The sequence below is a fragment of the Drosophila gunungcola genome, unplaced genomic scaffold (genome assembly GCF_025200985.1).
Source record: "Drosophila gunungcola strain Sukarami unplaced genomic scaffold, Dgunungcola_SK_2 000114F, whole genome shotgun sequence".
NCBI lineage: Eukaryota > Metazoa > Arthropoda > Insecta > Diptera > Drosophilidae > Drosophila > Drosophila gunungcola.
In genome coordinates this window covers 88,139-112,355 of record NW_026453275.1, presented here as the reverse complement: position 1 = coordinate 112,355, position 24,217 = coordinate 88,139, and the positions used below count along the sequence as shown (strand labels likewise).

Genomic DNA, 24,217 nt, shown 5'->3' with positions numbered 1-24,217 from the left:
GAAAAACAGAGGGAGACAGTTGGGTATTCTATGTACATAGGGCGGAATCACTTTTCCTTCACTAGTTTATTATCAGTTATAGAATATCCTTGACGATTTCTAAGCTTTTTTTTTTGGGAGACGATACTACAACACACTTCCATAGAGAACCAACACCAGAGATCGTATATGCATGTGTGTGTTAGAAGGGTGGGTGAAGATTGAGCTTGAATTGCATCCATCTATTATGTAAGTGTGAGACACCCTTCTTCAACCAATTTAATTATTTGAGTGTCTTTGTGAAAAAGGCTTGGAGAAGTAATCACAAAAGCAGTCGTTTGAAGAAGGCACTTTTTTTTTGGGCCCCTTTAGAAAATGAAGATTTGTTCATAACACAGAAATCAAATTAAGATTTAATGAAAAAATGTCAATGTACCTTTCTTGGTGTAAAAATGAAACTTTCCAAAACATAGATTATTTATTTTTAGAGAAAAAGGTAGAGAATGTTTAGTTATTAAGGTACTTTTTGTCTTAAAGTGATTTATTTACATTTCTTTTGAATTTTGTCAGTGTCATAGTGGCACAATCTCTACTTTTCACTGCTTGCACTGCTTGCTTCTCCAACTGCCTTTGAATTTAATGAGTGACCTGCACAAATGTTGACTTGTGTGTATAGTATGTATGCCCTCGCTACCACATGTGTGTCTATGTTTGTATGCTCGTCGATATATGTATGTATATATAAATATATATATATGGAATAATCTGAATTATTGGTGGTTGGGGTATCTTACTTTTGCGCCTGCTGGGCGGCTGCCTGCTTGTCCAGCTGCTTAAATTTGGCCAAGGGCGAGATGTTCTTAGAGGCAGCACTACCGCTGACAGTGCGTGTGGTAACTACGGAAATGGAGAATGTCTTGGTTAATCCATATCCTGTACCATATATGCCTTCCACTCACCCTTTGTTGTTGTTGTGGTCACAGTGGCACCGCCATCCTTGGACTTGCTTTCCGTTCGCTGTTCGCTGGTGGAGGAGCTCTTGTGCTGGGCTGCTGTGTGAATAGAGTTTTTTAGGGATGCGGTTTTGGATTTCGATTTTTTTTTTTTTTTTTTTTTGCAGCAGGTGGAAGAAAAAAGAAAAGCAAACAAATTACATTTATTAGTTTTGGGGCATGCACAAAATCAATTACACAAAAAATATCAATCTGTTTGGGTAATCAACAATTCTATGGGTTATTGGAAATTACATGTGTTTTGTATCTTGGCAGGCAACACATTTACACACTACGCAACATGTTGGAAAACGGCACAAAACTTAATTGTTTTCAAAAGGTTATATAATATCAGCTACTACGCAAAATTCAAAAAACAAAATGGCATTATCCAAGCTGCCACACACACAAACGGGCAGGATTTTTTCCGCAGTGTGTGCGGTTGTGTAGTCCCCACAAAAGGAAACGCGCCACTGAAGTCACACAAAAAAACAATCAGAAACCGTCGCTAATGGTGTGGATATGACTGTGGCGGTGGTGGTGGTGGTGCCTCTGCCGTCCATGGCTCTTTTTATGTATTATTGTAAAGTTATTTATATACACAGAGCAAAATATCATGTGTATCGAACTTAAAAAAAAGTTTAAACATTAAAAATAACATAATTACATAAAAAAACACTTTAAAGCTTATTAACACAACATGTGATTTGTTTTTTAAATGCGTTTTGAATTACAATTTTTAAGTTCATTTTACATTTTTCCATCTGTGTGTTTATGAATTCATAAAAAAATCATGCACAAAGTGTATTTACAGTTACAGCTAAAAATCAACGAACAGCATGCTTTAAATTGAGGGACAGGGAACAGGAGCAGATCAGCAGATCGACAAAAAATATATAGACATAGATAAAAACGAAAAAAAAAAAAAACTGATCAATAAAATAAACGAAAAACACTGTTTCCTCATCTCATCTGTGGTAGGGTTAAGAAAAAAATATAAAAAATATATACAAAGGACGACAGAGAGAGAAACAGTCGATTAAAAAAGGAGGGACAACATAGGGGGTTTCTTTTTGCTGCTTCCGTTTTCTTTTCAATTTTTGTTTTATGCTTTTTTGAATCCTTGCTGGACCAACCAACCAACCAATCAACCAGTCAATCAATCAATCAACCAACCAACTAACGAACGAGCAAAAGAGCAAAACGTAACAAGACGTAACATAACGTAACGTAACGCAACGTAAGGGGAGTGTAAATTGGGATAAGCGCTAAAAGTCGACGCATTTTTACATTTCCACAATTGGCCAAGTAAAAACTTTCAGGCAAAACAAATATGTACAAGAAAAACGCACACACGCATATAAAACACACACAGTTTTCTGTCAAATAATGGTTTTAAGTAACCAGAAGACTTATCTAAATATCAAGTATACGTAAATCAATGGAATTATCTATAAATCAATATAAAATATTTTTGCTGAAAATCAGCAAACTGAAAGGGTATACAGTTAAAAAATATCTTTTTAATTAATTTTGATAGTGAAGAAAATAATAGTATATTAATAAAACCATTATTCAGTTTGCGACTGTATGTTTTCATATGTGTGTGGTTTTTATGCTGTTAGGCTGCTGCTGGGCGGTATAGCAATATTTTTGAATTTATTATTATCTTTTATTTTCTGGTAGTCAAGGCAGGGCAAGGGCGCTGGCAAATAAGGGAAAAAAAAGGGGGGGGGGGGCTTTCAAGGCTGGCATTCTGTACATCTGATATTTTTCATATTTAACTCACAAATCTCGGAATATTGATCAAGTTGTTGCTATTGTTGTTGTTGCTGTTGTTCTTGTTGTTTGGGGCTTCATTTGGGACGCAGTGCAGCAAACAATTGTTTATCATATTTGTTTATTATCGCGTTTGAGCGTGTGTGTGTGTGATTAGTGTTTTACAAATTGAGAAAAAAAAAATAAGGAAATAGAAACCCGCCTGTGGTCCCTCAATTTTCAACTGTTGCTGCTTGTCTCTTTATCGTAATCCGCGTTCTTCTAACTGCTTCCACAAAACTCAAATCGAACTTGGTGGGTAAAGTGAGGAAAGGTGGGTTGGGTAGGTGGTTCTGGGTGGTGGGCTTAACTAAAACAAAGCTAATCCTAGGCTCAACAGTAGCGCTTGAGTATATCAGTAAACATTAATCAGTACAGTTGCCGTTACAAGTTACAGTTATCATTCCGTTTCGATGTCGATTTTTCGATTCGATTTCGTATATCTTCTTTTCTTGCTTTTCATTTGTTTTTTTTTTTTTCTTTGTGATTATTTTATTATGTTCTCATCCAGTTTCGAACTGGAATGCCTCAATGCGTTTGATTTTCTTTATGTTTTGTTTTTTTTTTTTTTTTGGTGGGTTAAATTCTTGGCTTGAGTGGTTGAGTGGTTGGCTGGACTGTTTGTTATTTGTTTATGTTTTTTTTATTTGTAAATTTTAGGCACCCATCATTAGCTGCTCGAAGGCATCCTCCACATTGCTCTCGTCCAGCAGGTTGAGATTCGCGATATGCGGCATGGTGGCGCTGCGACTGAGGCCACCACCAATCATGGGTGCACCACCAGCACGGATTAATCCCAGACCGGCGGTGGAAACATTACCATTCGATGTCGTCAGCGAGCTAAGGGATTTTCGAGCTGCAGCCGAGAGTTTTTCACTCGTTTTGGTGCGATTAATGGCCGATTTTCGACTCGTTGTCGTTGAGGTCACCGTGGTGACCTCAGTTGGTGACTTTTGACCCGAGAAGTAGGCAGCCACCGTTCGCTGTTTCTCACTGACTTGGGCCTTGTCGATGCCCGCCTCGTAGAGCTTCGGCACAGCCAGCGAGTGGCCGGACTTGGAGCGTCTCAGTTCTCCGGGAGATCCGGGTTGATTGTATTTAGCCGGACTCGGACCCGCCGTTTGTTGCAGCTGGCAGATTTGGTTCCACGAATCGCACTTGCTCAGCCGATTCACCCGCGATCCCGATTGTGTTCCCTGGTGCGAATCCTCCTCGTGATTCCTCCTGCTCATCGAGGTAAAGGCGCTCACATTGTTGAACACTATGTTGTGGGGTATCTCATCCTCGGGGGGTACTTGTGGCTGTGGTGTCGCCGGCGTTTCCACAATGCTCGGCTTAACTTGCTGATGCTGATGCTGATGTTGCTGTTGCACCACTGTGGTGTTGCTTATTGTGGTGGTGGTGCTACTGCTAGTGGTACTGCTATTTCCCGGCTTATTTAGCTGCGGACTCTGGTACGAATTGGGCATGTAGTGATGACGTTGTGGGGGCCCAAATTTCTTCAGCAGCGGTGCATCCTCTTTGGGCAGCGAAGATTTAACTATATCCGGCGTATCGGGCGGTGCCGACGATTTGTACTCCTGTTCAAAGTAGGTACTTCTCTGGCTGCTCTCCAGGACATTGCCCAGACTCTTGCGACGCAGCTCATTGATGTGCTGCTCCTTTTGCTGTTTCTGAACGGTGGTGCTGTTGTTGCTGCTGATAATGCTGGAGTTTAGAGTCTGCTGTGACATCACACGATTCTGCAGGGGACGATTATCGTAGCCGGAATCTCCCTGGATGGTGTGACTACGCGAACTTAACCTGGGAGCATGTCTAGCCAGATTGCTGGCTGTATTTTGGGGCATCTGTTGAGGCAGTTGGTGTGGTATCTGCTGGGGAATCTCTTGTGGTAATTGCCTAGGCAACTGTTGTGCGACCTGTTGAGGTGACTGCTGTTGAGGAAACTGCTTGGGTAACTGCTGTTGGGGTAACTGCTTAGGTAGCTGCTGTTGAGGCAACTGCTTAGGTAACTGCTGTGGTAACTGTTGGGGTAACTGCTTAGGTAACTGCTGAGGGATCTGATGGGGGATCTGCTGAGGGATCTGCTGAGGAATCTGTTGAGGGATCTGTTGAGGGATCTGATGAGGAACCTGCTGAGGAACCTGCTGAGGAACCTGCTGAGGCATCTGCTGCAATTTCTTTTGGGGAGCCTGCTGAGTAATCTTTGGTCCCGTTTGCTGACTCATTTGCGGCTTGGTGCTGCGATCCACTGGAGGTCCCATGGAACCCACCGTGGGCACTGTATGGTGCACCGGATTCGCTGTCCAACTGGTGCTGCCCAATGAAAGCGAAGAACTGGCATTCGAGTGCTCCGAAGTGCGACGCAATCGCTGGCTCACAGACATGGCCATCGATTCCTGTTCGGGTTCATCGCCGGAATCGTCCACGGGATAGGTGACCACATAGGAGGTATGGGTCTCACCCAAATAGGAGTTGGCATCCTGATTGGTTCTTGGTGGTGTATAGGTGGGGTTGGCTTGGTAATTTATCTGTGGCATGCTGACTGCAGGCGACGTAGACATTGGTGAATTGGTAAATTGTGGCTGTCGTTTGGTCTCAAATGTGCTCAATTGCGGGAAGAGTGGTTCCACCAGAGGTGCCTGGTACTGACGACCATCGGGCGAAAGGCAACCTGATTTCGGCGAGCTGGGAGCCGTCAAAGGTTGTCTTCTTTGGTTGGTATTGCCCACAGGTTGATTACCTGGACCACCTCCCAGCTGTTTCATCGTGTACAGCAAGGACTTGGCCGCCCTTGAATTCTTACCGTAAACCTCGTCATCACTCATATGAGCGTTTCTTCTGTCCGCCACTCTCACAGCTGTCTGACTACGTGGCTTTCGCATTACCTTCGTTTCGGCCCGATACTCTAGCATATTGTTGTCCGAATCCAGATCGAGATCATCATCCGTGTTGTCCGTCATCAGAGTGGGATTGGGCATGGTCATAAAGCTCGTGGGGCTGTTGGGTGGACTGTCCACGTCCACATCGATAGGACTGCTTATGTAATCGAATCTCCTGCTTCCAGCTGGTGGCAGATAAGTGGGATTTGAACTGGTGAGTACAAGAGGCGCTGCCAGGGGATTGGTCAACGCCTCGGCCTGCTCCACAGCACTTGTGAGGCAAGGTTGGCTCCTGTAGTTGTGAGCATTGCCGCCTTGTTGACGTCTCACTGGCGGAAAATCAGCGTACGTAAATGATATATTTGTGGGTGGCGGTGGAGCTTGATACACCTGTCTAGGTGGTGCAACTGTACCCGGTTCCATGGCATTTGGCAGCGATGGTCTCTTCTTGAACTCACTTAAAGCTGGTGCCTTGGAACGCAGGGAATTGTGTCGCTGTAGATAACCTGGATTGCCATTGGGATAGGATGGTTGCTGCTGCTGTTGCTCGAGGTTATCCCTTAAAGATCTTTCTTCAAAGTGGTGCGCCTTCCGTCGAAAATCACTGTTGTCCACCTTGGGCTTAGCCACCCAGGGCAAACCGATGGGTGAAGTGGCCGTTGAAGATGGCGATGGGGTATTGCTATACGACGTGGCCGATCTGGCCTGCAAATGTTGCTGTGATTGCGGTGGCTGTTGCGTGGGTGGTTTCCAAATGGCCGGATTGGGTTGTGATTTCTGGGCAACGGGCTTGTAAATACCCGGCTGCGGTTGCGGCTCATTTTCGATGGGACGAAAGACGGACTGGGGAGCGTGTATAAAGTTGTTGACTTGTGCGGCCTGTTCACGCTGTTGCTGAAGTCGCAATTCCATTTCCTGCCGTCTCTGGCGCTCAAGTTGCTCCTGTTGCTGGCGTTGCCTGTCCAATTGCTGTTGCCTTTCGGCCTGTTGTCGCTGCAATTGCTGCTCGTAGTATTCCCGTTCAAGACGAGTTCGCTCCTCTCGTTCATATCGCGCCTCCTGTTCGAGTCGTAGCTGTCGTTCTAATTCCTGGCGACGTTGCCGCTCGATTTGCACTGCGGCAGCAGCTTGTTGTTGCTGCTGGAGCTGGAGTTGATCGCGTTGCAATTGCTCGCGCTGGAGTTGCTCTCGTTGGAGTTGCTCTCGCTGGAGTTGCTCTCGCTGGAGTTGCTCTCGCTGGTGTTGTTCTCGTTGGAGTTGCTCGCGCTGTAGTTTCTCTCGCTGCAACTGCTCGCGCTGGAGTTGCTCACGCTGGAGCTGTTCTCGCTGGAATTGTTCTCGCTTGGAGAGCTCTCTTTGGTTCTGGTCTCGCTGGCCTTGCTCCCTCTGGTATTGTTCCCGTTGCTGTTGCTCTCGCTGTATCTGCTTCAGATCCCTCTGACTCAGCTCCCTGTGCTCTCGCTGCCGTTGCTCCCTCTCATATTGCTCTCGTTGCATCTGCTCTCGTTGCATTTGCTCTCGCTGCAATTGCTGATGATGCAGCTGCTCCTGCTTGGCCCATCCGGGCACATGACCGGGCACTGGTGGCGGCTTACCCTTGGTCACCGTGGCCGCAGCCCCTGTCTCAAAGGTGTGCTTGATGTTGCCAAACTTGTGGGTCCAATTCGAGACACTTCGTCCACCACCGCCACCCCAACCCAAGCCAGTCTGATGACTCTGCTTGTTGATGAAGGCCAGGAACTTGTGATCGTTCTCGGTTTTTGGCTCAAACGGCGGCACAGCGTTGTGAACGCGTCGCTTTACGCTCACCTGCACCGCCCTTTTCAAACCCAAATGCGGACCATGATCATCCTCCAGATCCGAATCCGAATCACAGTCCGCCATATACTTGGCCTTAGCCTTGGGTATATCAATGGTGTTAGCTCGCTTCATCAAGTGTTTTTTGCCGCTACCAAATCGACTGGAATTCGAACTGGAGTTCGAATTGGATTGCGAATTGCTGGGGGAATTCCCGTTGCCCTCCGGATTTGAGTTCTGTGAATTCTGATTCGCCTCATAGTTGGCAAAGCTCACGGCATAATCACCGGAAAGTGGACGTCGGTTGGTGTTGGAATTAGGTCTCAATTGAGATTGATTCTGGGTGGGATTTACAGGCGCATTGGTCACATTGGGTGGTATAAGGACTGACTGCTGCTGCTGCTGCTGCGGAGGTTGGGCCACAAATTGATTGGGTCGATAGAGTTGCACTGGCACTGCACTCGAACTCGGGGTCTTGGTGAGCGCAAAGTCCTTGCCCTCCAGGATCAGCATGTCCTCCATGTAGCGTCGGGCATCCGCCAGTTCCTCTCGACTCACGCCAACGGTATGGCGACTGTTGCGCTGGCGTCGCTTGGCAAATCGGGATTGCCGGCTATCCGTTTCCGGTTCCGGACTGCCAGCATCAGCGTTGTTTTGGCGATCCTCCCCCACCCGCCGCTGATCGTCCGCCAACTTCTCGGGCGCACTGAGTCCACTCTGGAGGCGAGCCACCAGGCCGAGCAGAGCCTGCCGTTGGCCCCCATCAACGGCTAGTTCCTTGCCCTGTTTCAGGCTGCTCTCCAGGCGGCTGAGGGCATCGGTCACTTCCTCGACCAGGCTGCGATTCGCTTCACTGGCATCGCTACCACTGCGCTGCTGCAAGGTGTCACGCAATCCGGCGGCTAGCAGTCGCAAATCCTCACCACTTTCCGTACCGGAATCCTCTTTCGAGGGCACGCTCAAGCGGCTGGCTGTGCTTGCTATGCTGGCTGCTCCCGCTGCAGATCCCGCTCCTGCTCCTGCTCCTGCTCCCGCTACTGCTCCAGATCCCGTGACTGGCATTGTATCCGGCTTGGCTTTGTCCCTGGCCCTAACCACTGTGCTAACCTGACTACTGCTAAGACTACTGGGTTTCCTACTACCTATGCTACTGCTGTTGCTGCTGCTGGTGCCTGGTCCTCCTGCTTTCGCTGCTGTCTTTGCCGCTGGCAGGGACTCACCCTGCTGCACCTGGACACCGTCTGTGGTCGAGGAGCTGGCCAGCTCCACTTGGGCCAACTTTTTGCTAACACTTTCGGTGACTTGGCTGGTAGCGGTCTTGGTCTCCGTCTTTTCAACCTTTTGAACAGCGCTCTGTTTGATCTCTGCCTGTTTGGTGACCTCTTTTTTGGTCACCTCCTTTTTGGTGACCTCCTTCTTGGTATCCTCGTTTTTGGCCGGAACTGCCGTCTCCTGCTCCTCCTCCTCGTCGCTATAGTCGGTCACCTCCTCGATGATCTCCTCATACTCGCTGGCGCTGCTTTCCTCCTCCTCCTTCTTCTTCTCCTGCTTCGGCGCCTGCTTCAAATTCTTTTGCTCTGCTTGCCGCAGCAAAGAAAGTCAAGAGATAAAGGAGAGATAATAGATAGAGAGATAGAGAAAGTGGTGCAAAAGACTTAAGACTCGCAACGAGAACGCAATCAAGCAATACAAAAACTCAGATGGGGATCTGCAATTTTTAAACGGAAATAGCTCAGTTGATCGAATCCCTATTACTTTAGGGTGTACAACTTTTAAATGATGTATAAAATCAGATATTTGAGTATATCTCGAAAACTTGGACAACATAGGGCCTCGCAGGCTTTTGAGATATCCCATATCCCCGGATTCGCTCACCTGAGCATAGAAAAAAATTCAAACAAATTAACGATAGCAGACTTGGTATATCGATTACTTGTTCTTGGTGTACAATGGATCGATTCCAATTATTTGTGGGTCTTCGACGTGAGACATTCACTGAGCGACGACAACATTGAACGATAGATAGTACAACAAAGTAACGATAGAAACAATGGCACTTCAACGATAACGATGTGTGGAACGCGACGAGGAAACGATAAATGTTCATCGACTGGGAAGGAACAATGGACATGACCAACATCAAAACGCTGGGTAGTTCAATACCTGCAGACTAATGGTAACCGAAAGGAAATCGGATAAACGCTTTAACTATGGTCCTAAAGACTTCACCTTTTCCTGCCTATCTAGTTGCTGTGCGCATTATCTACAAGATACAGATACAGAACACAATATTGAGACGGTTTTGCCTCGATATCACTGCGTGTTTCCATGTGCCGGAGCTCTCTGGCGTCTCCGCTGTTGAAGAAGTGTTGGGCTAATCCGCTGGCTTTGTTTGTATGGGGGATATTACGGAGATATGGAATTACGAAGTGACACTCACCTTCGCGTTCCGCCATAAGTTCGCGTAGACGTGCACGGATTTTGCGACGCTCCTCGTAGGTGGACGCCTGTTCCAGCTGGAAGCGTTCGAGGATGGATGATGGTTGATTGAACGTATTGATTTTGATGGCACGACTTGGATTCTAGGATCGGCATTGGACAATACTTACCAATTGCTTGAGGATTTGCTCGTCCCAAATCTCCTCGATGTCACAAGTTGTGCGTGTAACTGGTGCTGAGGAGCTGCTGACCTTGTTGGTGGTGCTATTGCCGGATTTGCTGTACGTGTTGGTTATCCGCGTGGTCTTTACCTAAAAGAATGGGAGAGCAGAAGATTTGACGGAGATCAGAACAAGCGTTCAATTCATTTCTTTTCGCTTTTGTTTATCAACCGGAAAATTTCGTTTCATTTTTGTGTGTGGGTGAGAAACAAACGCCAGCTGTTTGGGGCCTGGCTAAATAAAGCACGATGAGCACATTCGCCGGCCACAGAAACCACGCCAGCCAGCGCAATTATTCACTTGCCAAGAGTTGCCAAAAAAAAATTTGGTGGCACCTTGTTCGATCGATGGCCGTGATAAGGCAGAAACCACAAAAATCAATTTGTCAGTACAATTTGTCCTTAGCCGTGATTTCGCATGCATTTGTTTGCTGCATAGCCCCCTTGCCGCTTCCGCCTGCAGTTGATCAATGTCGTTGCATACCTGTCGTATGCGTAATATGCCCAAGTAAAATATATAAAGTGCGCATACGGCACGTTGACGAAAGGTAAGAGCATCCACAACAAAGGAGAATATCGCATTGAAACGAGCATTGTTCTTGCCTTATTGTTCTCAAAAATTCCGCTTAAGAATTGAGGGGTATAAAAAAAAATTTTATTTTTATTTTTAAATAAATCTCAATAAAAAAGCCTATAGATTTCTCATTCTTAAATGATTTTTCAAATATAAGTATATTTAAGTTCTTCCCCTCAAGAGCTCATTGTTACTAAAACGACATAAAAATAAAAATGTTATCATCGAATTTATGGCAAAAACATATTTTAATTGGTTTAAAAGAAAAATCTGCCAATAAAAATTTCTCTTTGTGCCGGCGGACAGCACATCAGATAACTCAGCTAAAAGCGTTTATGGACCCCTGAATTGATGCCAAATATTGATGCATACATATAGTAAATTTCTTTATAGATATATTGAGTGCAATTAAGTATACGCCGCCTTGGCCTGCAATTTTTTGTCGATGAAACATAGAGGCATAAAGGCAACGCAAAGGCCGAAACGATCTATATTTTGTATTTGCTTGCTCTCTTTCTCTGCTTCTGGCCAAATATGAAAAGGTAGTTGATATAAACAACTATTTGACCAAATTTGGTCAGCGTCATGGGAAATTTTTTCGTTTTGAAAAACTGACTTCCACCATGCTTGAAAACGCCCCCACTCTTCCTCTTGCAACACGCGTTGCTATTTATAATTATAAATTATTTCGGCACACACACACACACACACACAACCAACGAACGGGTCGACCATATTTCAGGAAAAGTTTCTCATATTTTCCTCTCACTCTCACTGTCGCTCTCCTTCTCTTTCGTTGTTCTTTCGGGCCAAACTTTATATAATATCTTTGTTGTCGTATAAACAAAGTGTACCGAAACAACAACAAGCAAACCAAAATTAATTGGCAAACATTTTTACAATTCCCGACAGCAGCCCCCTTTGCATTTGTTATTGTTGTCAAAATGTGGGCCACAAAATACAACAATTTTTCTACTAATTTGACTTAGTTTAATTTGAATTTTATTCTTTCGCTTTCGGTTTATTTTTAATAATTTCATTTGTTATTGTTGGTTATTTTCGCTTTGGGGGACTGAAAAAGCTTGCCAACTATTTGGCGCAATTCCGCCAAAGCGTAACAAATAGAGGGGCAGCAATCCAAGCATGGAAATCAAAATGGAAATTGCAAGAAGAAAACAATTAAAAAGTTTCGGTGGGCGGGGGAAATGGGGAGTGCAGCTGACCAGAGCGATCATTGCCAGTTAGCCGATGTTTTTTGCCGCTGCACTTGGCCATTGACTGTTGCTGCTGGTCAAAACACTTGTCTTTTTTCGGCTTTGACACTGCCCGAAATAATGGCGAAATTGCGGAATGGGCCAGAGACAGCCGTTTGATTGATGGCCACCAATTTGTACAGCCAGCCAGACACTGCCGAAAAGTGGCACACATAAATATTGTACTTTAATCTTTTTTAAAAACTACAAAACTAACATTTTGAGTGGTTTGCTCTGCTAACCAATCCATGTAAATATTTGGCCCATTTTTTAGCAACGCAAAAACTTGTTTTAACTTTAAACTGTTATGACGAACTTAACAAAAAACAAATACTTTAAATGCTAAAATAAAAGTTATATAAAAGAGCAGAAACTTTATTTATTGAAAATAAATCTTAAATAACAACTTGAAATCAATTTAAATAAGGATGAAGCCTACGCAAAAATACAATACAATAAATTTAAGTTAATATTTAAAACATATATTTAATGAATGTAAGGGATATTTAAAAGTTCAGCATCTAATTCTTTATATATATTTTCTTTCTTTTACAATAACAAATATTACAAATCACTAAAAGCAACAACAAATTAAATATTTATTCATTAACAAATATTAATTAAAATGTATTCAATTCCTTACTTAAAAAATATATTTTTAAAGATATTTATGAAAATTGGAGTAAGCTTTAAATTTAGTGGTAAAAATCAGACTAGTTTTTCTTTTTCTGTTACACCTAATTCTTAAAACCCTTTTTTCTTTCAGCGTATTTTAGTACTTGGCAACAATTGGACCAGTAGTGACCGCCGCCTAAAGAAAAAAAAACTTAACCAATCACACGAAGAAAAAATGTACCCGATTTTCCATGCAAAAGAATAATGATTTTCTTTTTGCGTTTCCAAATTGACTTTCTTTCGTTTTCGATTTTTTTTTTTCATTTGTTGTCCGTTGTGTTGTTATTTGTATTTTTAGCTCGCGCAAAATGAGAAATTATTTGACATGCAAAATGCGAGTCAAAGACAAAGGCGATACAGCCGAACACAACACGCACACACAGCGATTATGAAACGGCAGAAAGCAGGAAGAGCAGCCAACAAAAAATGATTGGAGCGATGGGAGTCGCAGCTAAGACTGTTTGACAAAGCACGATATGCGGGATATACACTACATGTATAGGCTGCAACATGCACCATAAAAATATCAAATATATACATATGAGGATTTCTATGGCGAGAAAAAACATCATTATTTGACATTTTGTGTTAGATTAGCTCCACTGCTTCAGCTGTTTGGTTGATGTCTCAGGGCTTAAGTTATTATACCGTGTGTTCCCAAAACCTCGAACGATTTTAAAACAATATTTTGAGTCTCCCAAAGTCAGCAATGAAATAGATGGCATGTGTACTCTTATGTAAAAAAAAGTACTTATTGAAAATAGCAAAACTTATTATGATTGAGTGTTGCTTATTATGTTTATTTTACTCTAAATAATAGGTGTAAAAATGGTTATATATATTAAATCAAACTATAATGCTTGTATGGAAATCAGCTTGATTTGAAGCATGTTCAAATAATTTAAAGATTTTTTTTTTACAAAATTTATTGTCCCGTAAAAATCTTTGATTTTATTAATATGGAATATATTTGACTCTGAAGTGGTTAATGTTTGCTAGTATTTTAAGGCCATATTTTCAACTTAGTGTGATACGGGCATAATGGAAACCGGCTCCCCAACTCTGAGCACTTGCAGCAGCTCCAGCAGGCGATGCTTAATCACCGAACGCAGAGTTGGTGAGCTGAGCTGGTAAAGGGGGACTTTAGGGGCTTGGGGGACTCGGGAGGCAGAGGCAGAGGCGGCGTTTGAGGATTTGCCGCTGCATGTTACGCTCAACTAAGTACAGGGGCAGCAGCACAGCACACCTGAAAATGGCAAACAGAAACGGCATTTCTCTACGTTCCAGTTCGATTGGCTGGAATCGGCGGGGATCCGTGGAGTTTGCATTGTAAAGTGTACATCAGCAAGCCCAACTTTAAGTGGCGAAAATATGACAAATCATTTAAATTAATTATATATTAAGGGTTTCCGAAAATAGAATAGACCATAATGTACTAATTCTATAAAATGTTTATATGCCAACTATAGTTGGCCAATTTTGATATTAATTTAATCGTTATGTACAAAAGTTTTTATATTTTGTAGATACTAATAAAAGACTTTAAGTTCCATAAATTATATTCAACTTACGTCTCTTTGTCTATCAAGTTCCTTAAAGAACTACAAAACTCTACGACCAAAACGTTTATTTTGGTACCTAAACATTCGAAATTTGCAATTCAAAAAATTCTTTGAAGTTAAATATAAATTCTATAAAAATAGGACATTTTCTACGGGTGCATATTATAAAAAGAAGCAGTCGAAAAAAGGGAGAACCTTGTTATTTGATTGCAGGATATGTTATTAATATTGGTATTATGCCTTTTTTGTTTTTAAATATATGTACAAAGCTTCGTCCGATATCGCAGATATCTATGAAAATTTGTAGCATCGGTTGTGGGGAATACGAGTATAGCGGTGGGAATCGGTATTTGGTTCACTCAAGTGGAGGAAACGGGAACATCAGATGCCTGAGTCCGCTGCACATGCACCATCCCAAAATGCCCACCGCCCCCTCCTGCCCCTCCTGTCGCTCCTCCTTCGACCATATTGTGTTGCCCAAAAATGCTCCAACATAGTCCGTATAGTCCGAATAGTCTGAATAGTCCGTATAGTCCGTATAGTCCGTAAAAATAGTGCCCGTCGTTGGAGCTATTTTTGTCGAAATTTTCCGTACGCTTGACGCTCTCATTCATGCATCCTCATCGCTCCTCCTGCTCTCTGCTCTGTTTTTAAATGTATTTATTTATTTATTTGCTCTATAGCTGGGAAGATGAGCGTGTCTGTATCTCGGCAGACTTCTTAGTATATGCATGTATAAATAGCTATATGTATCGGTGGATATAGATCTTTCAAAAAGAAATATACATATACATATGCATACATATGTATGTATATATTATTTGTATATGTTATAGTGCTGTGGCGGTGTCGTCGCCTTTCAGGTGCATTTTTTTGAGGTGTCTTGACAGGAATGCTTCGTTTTGCCAGCAAATTATGCGCACTAAAAATAATTGACAAAAGTATTTGCCCTCTCACCTCCCCGCCCCCTCACCACCGCATTTTGTTGCATCTTGCCCCACAAGTGACATAAAACTTACGCTTTGCTCTGCGCTTCTTCTGCCCCCTGTTTTTGATGTTGCTCGTGATTCTCGGGATGTTGCTGTTAGACCAAATATGGACACTCGCGTTCGTTCACCATATAACGATAACAAAATAACAGAACTGCACAGTAAAAAAATTTACAAAACTTGTCTTTTGTAATGCGCTTCTATTGCTTATTATTACTCTTCTTTCTTTCTTTTTCCTTTGATTTATTTTTTTGTTAACACAAGTGGTTCGCTTGACACTCTTTTATTATTATTTTTGCTCAGCTGATTTGCCCGTGGTTCTTCGCACAAGTGAAGTGATCGATGCCGCCTCTGAGTTTCTACTGACAATTTCGATCTCGATGCCGAGATGCGCTGCTTCTGCCTCTGCCAGCGTCGCTGCCTCTGCCTATGCCGCAGCCTCTGCTAATGCCCGTTGCACAGCAGCGGTAGAAAAAATAGCATTTTTCGCAATCTATGCTAATTTTATTAATAGCACCATGACATAAGCGATTTTACAGTAATTTTTATTGATTAAAGTTCCAGCCCCAATTGTTGGCTGTTAATGGTAAGCAAAAAATTGTTTAATTTAATTAAAAGAAATTGTTTTTGTATGACAAAAATTATTTTTTTTCCGAAAAGTCACTATTATTTGACTCACGTAATTAGTTTTTCATAAGCATATTCCTAACAAAAAAAATGTAAGAGACTAAATGACAATAAACATAATATGCTTTCTTCTTATTTATAAAGGCTAAAACTCGAAAAAAGTGCTTACGTAATTCAAATATTTAAATGCAACTTTTTAATTTGACCCCAGGTAAAAATAAAAATAAATACAAATTTAAAGAACTATTTTTCTGCCTCCACTGTATTTGTGGCTTTCTGACCAGCCGAGCATAATGCGCATCTCTTCGCACATCGCATCACGCACACGGCACACCATGCCCCAAAGTCTCAATTGCACAAGTGCGAGCGGGACGGGTGAAAGGTGGGGAGAGAGCAACGGTTGTTGCACACCAGACTCACAAAAGGAAAGAGAGCGGGTGGATCGGGACGAGGGGAAGCGAGAGCACGCGCTCTGTTAACGGTTAATCGAGCACGTGCACGTGCTTGAGCGCATCATTGAGGTTAGGTTATGCTTGCATGGCACTTGCAACAACAAAGAGTGCTTAAATCGTGCAACAAGTGCTGGGAAAACTGTAATAAAATACGGTGTTTTCTGAAATGCAACCACATATGGTAAAGAGCTTTGCAAGTCAGTTTTTCACGGCTATGGGACAGACAGAGTACCAACCATACTTGCTTTAAATATTCGCCTGCCATTTTTAGCATGCCCAAAAAAATTGGACATAAATGCTTTTCACATTTAAACAAAAATTTTTTGAAAATTTTAATTATTTACATAAGTGTAAACAAAACTACATATGTATGTACGTGCTTTTCCTTACTCACCCCTTGACTGTTTAGACGCTGACCCGTGGCAGTGGGCGGCAACATGCTTTCCACACCCTGCATAATGACACTGGCGCCCAGGAATTTATTGAGCAGAGCACGGGCCTCGCGATCCTCGCTTGTATCTCCGGGCTCCTCCACTGGAAAGTTTTAATATATATCAATAGAAATATTCTAAAAACTGAGAGGGGTTTCTATCGATCTCACCATTGTCCGCATTTCGCATACGTTCGAGGACATCGTCCACACTTGTCACCTGACGCTGATCGGCACTGCTGTTAAGGAACGATCGTGTGTTGCTCGATCGAGTGGTACTACTGGTGTGGCTCTGGTTCTGACGCATCTGAGGTGCCTCGATCACACTGCACACTTCGTTGGACTCGCTATCCTCCTCGGTCTCATCCTCATGCCTAACCACGGATTGGGCGGTCGACGAATGGGTCGAGTGGGTGGATGAAGAGGACTCTTTGCGTATGAACTTCTCGCTGAGCTCCTTAACCGATCCTCGACGCACGTATCTGGCATCATCCGGTAGCGATTGCTGCGCTTCCACCTTTTTGAACTCACGCACCACGCGGGCATCCAATTCCGGAGGTGAGCTATCGTCCTCATCGTGAAGTTGCTGCTTAATTGCAGCCAGTTCGTCAGCATTGCTGGAGTAGATCAGCTCCTTGCGCTCGTGACGAGGCGGGGACTTGTTATCCGAGTAGAACTGTTCCTCGATCACATAGCCTGTGATTTCTGGGTAGAGAAAGAGATGTGTGTTAGATTGTATATTGGAGAAGGTATATCTCCACACTCACCTTGCTTGGTCTCACATGGTTCCTCTACCGGCGGCGTGGCTTTCTTCTTAAGGGCCCGAATTCCGAATAGGGGCAATCCGTTCTCGTCCGTGGGTCCCACTCCATAACTGGAGGTGATCGAGTCCTCTTCGCGCTGCTTGCTGCGTGCGTTCGTGGTGCTACTGGAGCTAGTGGTGGTGCTGGAGCTGGTCAATGTGCGAGTAATCTTTCCACTGCTCGAAGTGGTGCTAGAGGTGGACCCTTTACGTGGAGTACTTCCATTTGTTTGATGTGGAACGGTCGCATGACCCTTCAGCACTTTAGAGCGATCTGCCCAAATGGGTCCTTGAGCGAGTTTACTCGGAGCACCGCGGGTTGTGCCACTAGTGGTGATCTTGGTGGTTGTGGTGGTGCTTCTCTCTCCGGGTGATTGCTTTCCCGGTGGACTATTGCGCCGTTTCTGGGCGGGACTCGCACTTCTTTCCCTTGGCTTTACTGGCGGTTTGCCCTGCGGTGAGCTTTTTCCTGCTGCTGCTGTGGTGGCGCTGTCCACCTGCTCCACTCGACGGCGACTCGTGGTGGTGAGCACTTCCTTGAGGCTACTGCCAGTGGTCTTTGCTTCAGGACTGCCCACAGGACTCTGCTCGCGCTTCTTGGGAAGCGGAGAACCTTTTCCGGGACTTGTGGTAGTGGTTATTGTTGTGATGGTGGTTGTCGTACCCGCATTGATCATGTTCTTGCGAATGAGACGCATCTGGGCGCGAATGCGACGACGCATTTCATAGCTTGCCACTGTTTCCAAGAGTTTCTCCAGTCGCTGTAGATCGAAGATCTCCTCGATCTCCAGCTCCAAGTCGGAGTCCTCATCTTTGCCTTTTAGGGAGCTCTTCCTGGGCTCTTCTCCACCCCGCGACGGTATCTTCCTGGGCACATCGAACTTTACGGATGTGTTGGGATTGCGTGGCTCTGCCGGAGAATCATCCTCCACAGAGGACTTTCTGGAATAGTGACTCTTGTTGATCTCCAGCGAATCGCGTCGAATGTGCTCCAGTGAGCTCTTCGTATGATCCATGTACGAGGGACGACGTCCAGTGGGCTCAGAATCCACTGGAGTCTCCTGGGCTGGCACTGGCTCAAATACATTTCTGCGGCTAGCCGTATTTCGACCAGTGGTGTTCGTCGTGTAAGTGGTGGTGATGCTTTTTTCTGTAACAGATTCAATGGGTGTGATTTCGGGTTCGTCTTTGGTAGGGTTAGTTGGAGTCGGTTTGGGAGTGGTTGATTTGGTGGTGCTCGGGTGGCGGTGCTCAGTGGTGGTTGTGGTGGTGGTGGTGGTCGTGTTCAAATTGGTGGAGGTGCGTCTACTGGGCGATCGGGAGGGAGATCGCGATGGCGATCGTGATGACGTTGGGGATGGGCTTTTTCCTTGTGGCTTCTCGCTGATGTGGGAAGGTGGTGCCGGTCCCACCACCTCTACGTCCACATCCACATCTTGAACTACCCATGACTGCTGACTGATTTGCTCCATACGTTTGGAAATGCTCGTTGTCTTATTTGACGGCGAGTGTACAGTTGAAATGGCCAATGGAGTGTTTTTTTCTCGAACCCGGCTTGTTCACATTGGTCACCTGATTTTTGTACGATCTCTTCTCTTCAGTTATCAAGCTGGTGCTAGGACTTGGACGACCGCGATTTCCATTCAACTTATTTGGTGACGGCGTAGAGCTGGGCTTGCGTTCTGGATTGCGTTGGCCAAAGACCGAGGGACGGTTGAGGATTTCTTTCTGACGCTTAAGTTCGATGGCTGTGGTATGTGTCTTGGTCATTGGGAGAGGCTCATCATCAAATTCTTCGTCAGGAGAGAATTCTGGTTCTTCTTCGGAATGTTCTAGGGTATCCCTGCGGATTTCCTTTTGTGGAGCCTTTCTGGTTTCAGGTTCCTCTTTGAGCTTCATTTGGGGTTCCTTTTGTGGCACCTTGAGTTCTTTTTTAGTCAACTTGTCAGGTTCATCTTTGAGCTTAGTTAGGGGTTGCTTCTTGGGTTCCCAAAGGGAATCTCTTTGAGGCACCTTGGGCTCTTTTTGAGGTTGCTTTTTAGGCTCCCATTGTGATACTTTTTGTGGTAGCTTTGCTTGATATTTGGGTACCTTGGCAGGTTCTTCTTTGAGCCTCATTTGGGGTTCTTTTTGGGGCACTCTTTTGGGTCCCTTTTCAGGTTCTTCCTTGGATTCCCTTCGTGTATCCTTGGTTTCCTTTGTTTGCTGTTTGAATTCCCTTATGGTTTGCTTTTTAGTCACAGTTTGACTGACCTCCTCTTCGGTCTCCTGGTGGCTGGTTTGGTCTCCATCCTCTACATCTGAGTCCCGATCCAGCTCTGGTTCTGATTCCTCGTCCAACTCTCGCTCTGGCTCGCTCTGACGAGAGATATGGCGCTCAATGTTGGCCACCAAGCGTGGTGATTTCTGGGGCATGCTAGGTGCCAGCTTCTCGGCTGTGTCGATGAACTTGTGCACTTTCTGGGAGACGCTCAGGGTGCAATCGTCCCGAAGAAGCTCTTCATCGATCTCCTCCAGACCAGGGCGCTCAATCTCCGGTCGAGGTGATAGGGAAGAAGGCCTGATTACGTTCTCGGCAGTGCGCAGGAACTTGTCTACCTTCTGGTTAATGCTTAGCAGGCACTCATCGTTTTCAGGAATCTTGGCGTGCGTATCAAACTCCCTGCTAAATGGGGCAGAAGCCCGCGGTTGCTTTACCTTTTCGGCGGAGTGAGTGAATCGGGAGACTTTCTCGTGAACACTCAATAGACTTTCATCCGTATCGGGAGTATTAACGGGATAGTCCAGGCTCTTGGGAGCCTCCACTGTGGGATTGTCCAGGATATCCACCTCTAACCCATTTGAGCTCCGCAACTCCGAGATCTGACAACCCACATAGGTTTGAGATTCCTCCTCGAAAATGGGTATATTTGTGACCTGTGGCTTGCGACGGGGCTCATCATCGGGCTCCTGCACCACATCCGGATAACGTGGCTTTCCCGTTTCCACCTCAGCGGGCACGGGCGTTGGTATAATCCTATCCGGAGATGGTTCCCTAGAGCTCTTTGCCTGTTGAATGTCAATGATCACACCCTCTATATCAGTGGCTGTATTGATTCGCTGCTCGCTTAAGTTGATCGTCTTGGTAGTGCAGCATTTACTAGGTCGAGTTCTTTCTCCACCTGGCTTCAGGCTACTCATCTCGGGATGAGGCTTAGTACCGCCCATCTTAATGATATTCTCGCTGGTTGAGCGCGTGACCTTCTCGGTTTATCGCGTCGAGTTACTCGGGGCACGGGAGCCGATTCCTTGCGCTCCGTTACTGGAAGTTTTCTTATTGGACTGGGAGCGCTATTAGTGGCATTTTGAGGTCGCCTTTCCGTTCTCGGGGATTTTGGTGCCGTATGATCTATGATGATCTCCGTGTGCACGGAAATGTTGCTAGAACGACGACGTTCATTACTAACCCTCGACGGACTGGCATCTGGAGAAGTGGAGTCTCCATCGACGTCGTCTTCTGGGTTTCGTGATTGTGCCGGAGTGGGTGTTCGGGTCTGCTGGGGAGATGTTTTTTGCTTGCGCGGCGAAGAACGAAGGCGGTCCTTAATGGAGGGTGAACCATTAGTATCGTTGGGCTTACGAACCTGGCGAACTGTTGTGGCAGTTGTGGTAGTTCGTGTCTCCTCCACCAAACTGTCCCTCTTGCGACCTGTCAGCGAATCCTTGCGAGGACTCTTCGCAGCGGGGAGCTTGGATTGTGGCTCCTTGGACGTTAGAGGTTGCTTTGTTTTAGTGGTGCGCGAATTTCGACGTTCGGTTTCAGTTTTTGTAACGGACACACCGGTCGCCTTTGTCTTCGTTTCAGGCTCAGAGTCCTTTTCGGGTTCCGGTTCGGTTTCGGTTTCTTTTTCAGGCAGCTTTTCGGTTGGCTTCGTACCCTTTTTGGGTGTAGTAGGACTTGGAGTTCGCGGCCTCTGCCTGATTTTCTCAACCATAGTTTTTTCTTGACAATCGATTATTTTCTCGGTCACAAAGCTCGACTCTAGCTTGGTTGGAGTTTTTCTCCCAAAAGCAGGAGACAGAGAAGGTGATGCAGTAGGGGAAGGCGACTTCTCTGGAGCCCTACTTTTGGGAGAAGGAGACCAGGTTGGAGATTTGAAACCCTGTTTGTTTATGACAATGGTGGCTTTTTCATTGATGTTAATCGGTTCGGCATCCTCTTTGGGATTCCTGGGGCTCTCCTTGGGATACCCAACATTTTCTGGATCCGTCGGATATCTAGGACTGTTTTGCTCCTTTGGGTACATGGGCTTATCTAGGTCCTTGGGATGTCTGGGGGTTTCTCCTTCATTGACATAGGAAGGAGTTTGCTCCTTCTTTGGAGTCCTGGGAATCTCTTGCTCCTTGTTGGGATTCCTAGGAATCTCTTGCTCCTCCTTGGGAATCCTAGGAATCTCCTGCTCCTTTGGATACTTAGGGCCATCCCCTTCCTTGGGTACCTTTTTTGAGGGAGTCGTAAGAATCTCCACACCCTCTGGCTCTGTAACATCCACAAGCAGCTCCTCCTCCACCTTTATTGTCGGCTGTGTACGCACCACATATGTCTCAGTCACGCGACGGGGCGTATCATCGTCATCATCATCAGGGCAATCTTCAATTTTTACTTGGATGGTCTCTATGGTTGTGTGTGTAACATTCTCAGTTTCCTGATCGTCATTTGGGCGCTGAGTATAACTTCCCTGAGTATCGCCATCTTCTTCCATGCCCAAAATTTGCCGGCATCGATCTTCGAAGGTCTCACGACGAGTCAAACCCTTCTTGCGATAAGTAGGAGCCTCTTTTTCTTCGGGCTGGGTCTCAACTTCAGTTGCTTTAGAGATAAATCCACCATCTGGACTCTCAATGGTTTCCTGCGGCTTCGTTTTCATCGGTTCATCTTTACCTGCAGTGGCCTGGGGTTTCTTTTCATAGTTCGGCTGATTCTGATTATCTCGTTCGTTCGTTATGAATTCTTCGTTTAAATTGTTGGTTGTTCGTTTTTGTGTAGTGGTAATGGTGCTACGGAACATCTCCTCCTCTCGTTTCTGTTGGCTGGGAAGTTCCTTTTCCGGACTTTGACGGGATTTCACCGGAATCTCCTGGGGCAACTGCTTCTCAGGACTTTCCCGTGGTGAAACACGGGTAGGTAGGAGTATTTGCTTCTCGGGAGTCTGACGTGGAGAAACACTGGGCTGCCCAACACCAGGAGCCTTTTCGGGACTTTGCACTTGAGGCAACTGCTTTTCAGGACTTTGTCGTGGTGAGACTTGGGGCTGAGTCCACCCAGGAGTCTTCCCAGGACTCTGGGGTAACTGCTTTTCAATCTGGCTAGGAGTCGTCACCTCACCCGGTTGCTTAAAGGTTGGCTGCTCCTTTTCAGGACTTTGTCTGGGAGTTGCCCTAGGCTGTGGCAATCCAGGACCCTTCTCGGGACTCTGAGCCCTAGCTGATGGTTTTCCCGGACTCTGAGCCCTAGTTGATGGTTTCTGCGGACTCTGAGCCCTAGCTGATGGCTTCTCAGGCCGCGTGGGCAAGTCCGGAGCTCCGCTCATCTCTTCAATGAGGATTAGCTCGTCGATCGAGAGCTGATCATCCGGCTGGGAGATACGTCGACCCTCGAAAGTCGTTTCCCGCTGCACCGGACGTGGCTCCACACTGGGCGACTTGGAGCTACGCCTCAGCTGAGGCTGATGCTCCGGTTCGTCGTGGAGCCTCCTCATTGGGTGGGGCTTCTTGCCGGCTGCAACGGATCAGGGCATAAGACTTGGGGAACGCAAGGCGCTACGTGATCTCGAATACTTCTACAACCGGTGTGTGCTACGGTGTACATAAGTTGTGTCTACCATGGCATAGCCCTTGTTAATTGGTTAGGATTAGTTACAACTAAGTTGGCAGCTTCAGCTACTGAGGTTAGACAATTTCTACAGGATTAGGCAGGCACGGGCACAAGCTCAGTCTCAGGCAATGGCAAATAAACCCATTAGTGAAAGCTCGAGAGGAAAATATGTTAGACTTTGAGTAGTAGAGTAGCTAGGGCCACAGATCGTTTTCTCATTCTGCAACCCAGTTGGCTTCCCAGTTTCAGTGATTCAGTGCAATTTCAGTTTGTGTGGTGCTTGGTCAAGACATAGGAACATTGAACATTTCAGAGTTGCGGTTTTGGTAAACAGTTTTCAAGTATATTTATTTGCAAAAAAATCCAAAAATAAAGAAGTATAGATAGCATAGTTAGGTGTACAGAGTTTCTTGATTTTTTGTATTTTTAAATTTATTTTGGCAATTTTCGGGTAGTGGTTGAAATCAAGCCTTACCAGGGGTCCCTGAGCTCTCGTTCGTCTCGGGGTTTTCCCCCTCGTTTCCCAGTTGGTAATATTGACGCCGCACACAGGGTGCCTCTTCCACCACCATTGCCTCATTAGCGCTCAGCTTCACCTTGCGGATCGGCTGGGAATCGGTATCGGTATCGGTAGCGGTAGCGGTAGCGGTTTCATTTGCAGATTTTTTCGGGTTGTTGGAGGTGGTGGTTGTTGTTGTTTTGGTGGTGGTGGAGGTTAGTGTTGGTTCGTTGTTAATAGTAGGAGGAGTAGTTGGTGGCAGAGAGAATATATCGCCGGGCTTAGTGGTAGTATACGTATACTGTGATAGCTTGTTATCTGAAGGATATACATTCATATACATAGTTCATAGTTCCAATATTTATATAGCATA

The 24,217-nt window shown here is 45.3% G+C and overlaps 1 protein-coding gene across 1 annotated transcript in view; it reads right to left on the bottom strand.

The window, feature by feature from the left end:
• Positions 1-24,217, bottom strand: part of LOC128265354 (microtubule-associated protein futsch) — a 44,845-nt gene that overhangs the window by 3,108 nt on the left and 17,520 nt on the right. Inside the window, 12 exon segments of the mRNA XM_053001308.1 lie at positions 774-876; positions 939-1,028; positions 3,454-4,616; positions 4,740-9,045; positions 9,909-9,984; positions 10,078-10,218; positions 16,654-16,793; positions 16,861-17,394; positions 17,457-19,032; positions 19,034-20,739; positions 20,742-23,249; positions 23,821-24,162. Coding sequence (XP_052857268.1) covers positions 774-876; positions 939-1,028; positions 3,454-4,616; positions 4,740-9,045; positions 9,909-9,984; positions 10,078-10,218; positions 16,654-16,793; positions 16,861-17,394; positions 17,457-19,032; positions 19,034-20,739; positions 20,742-23,249; positions 23,821-24,162 — 12,685 coding nt within the window.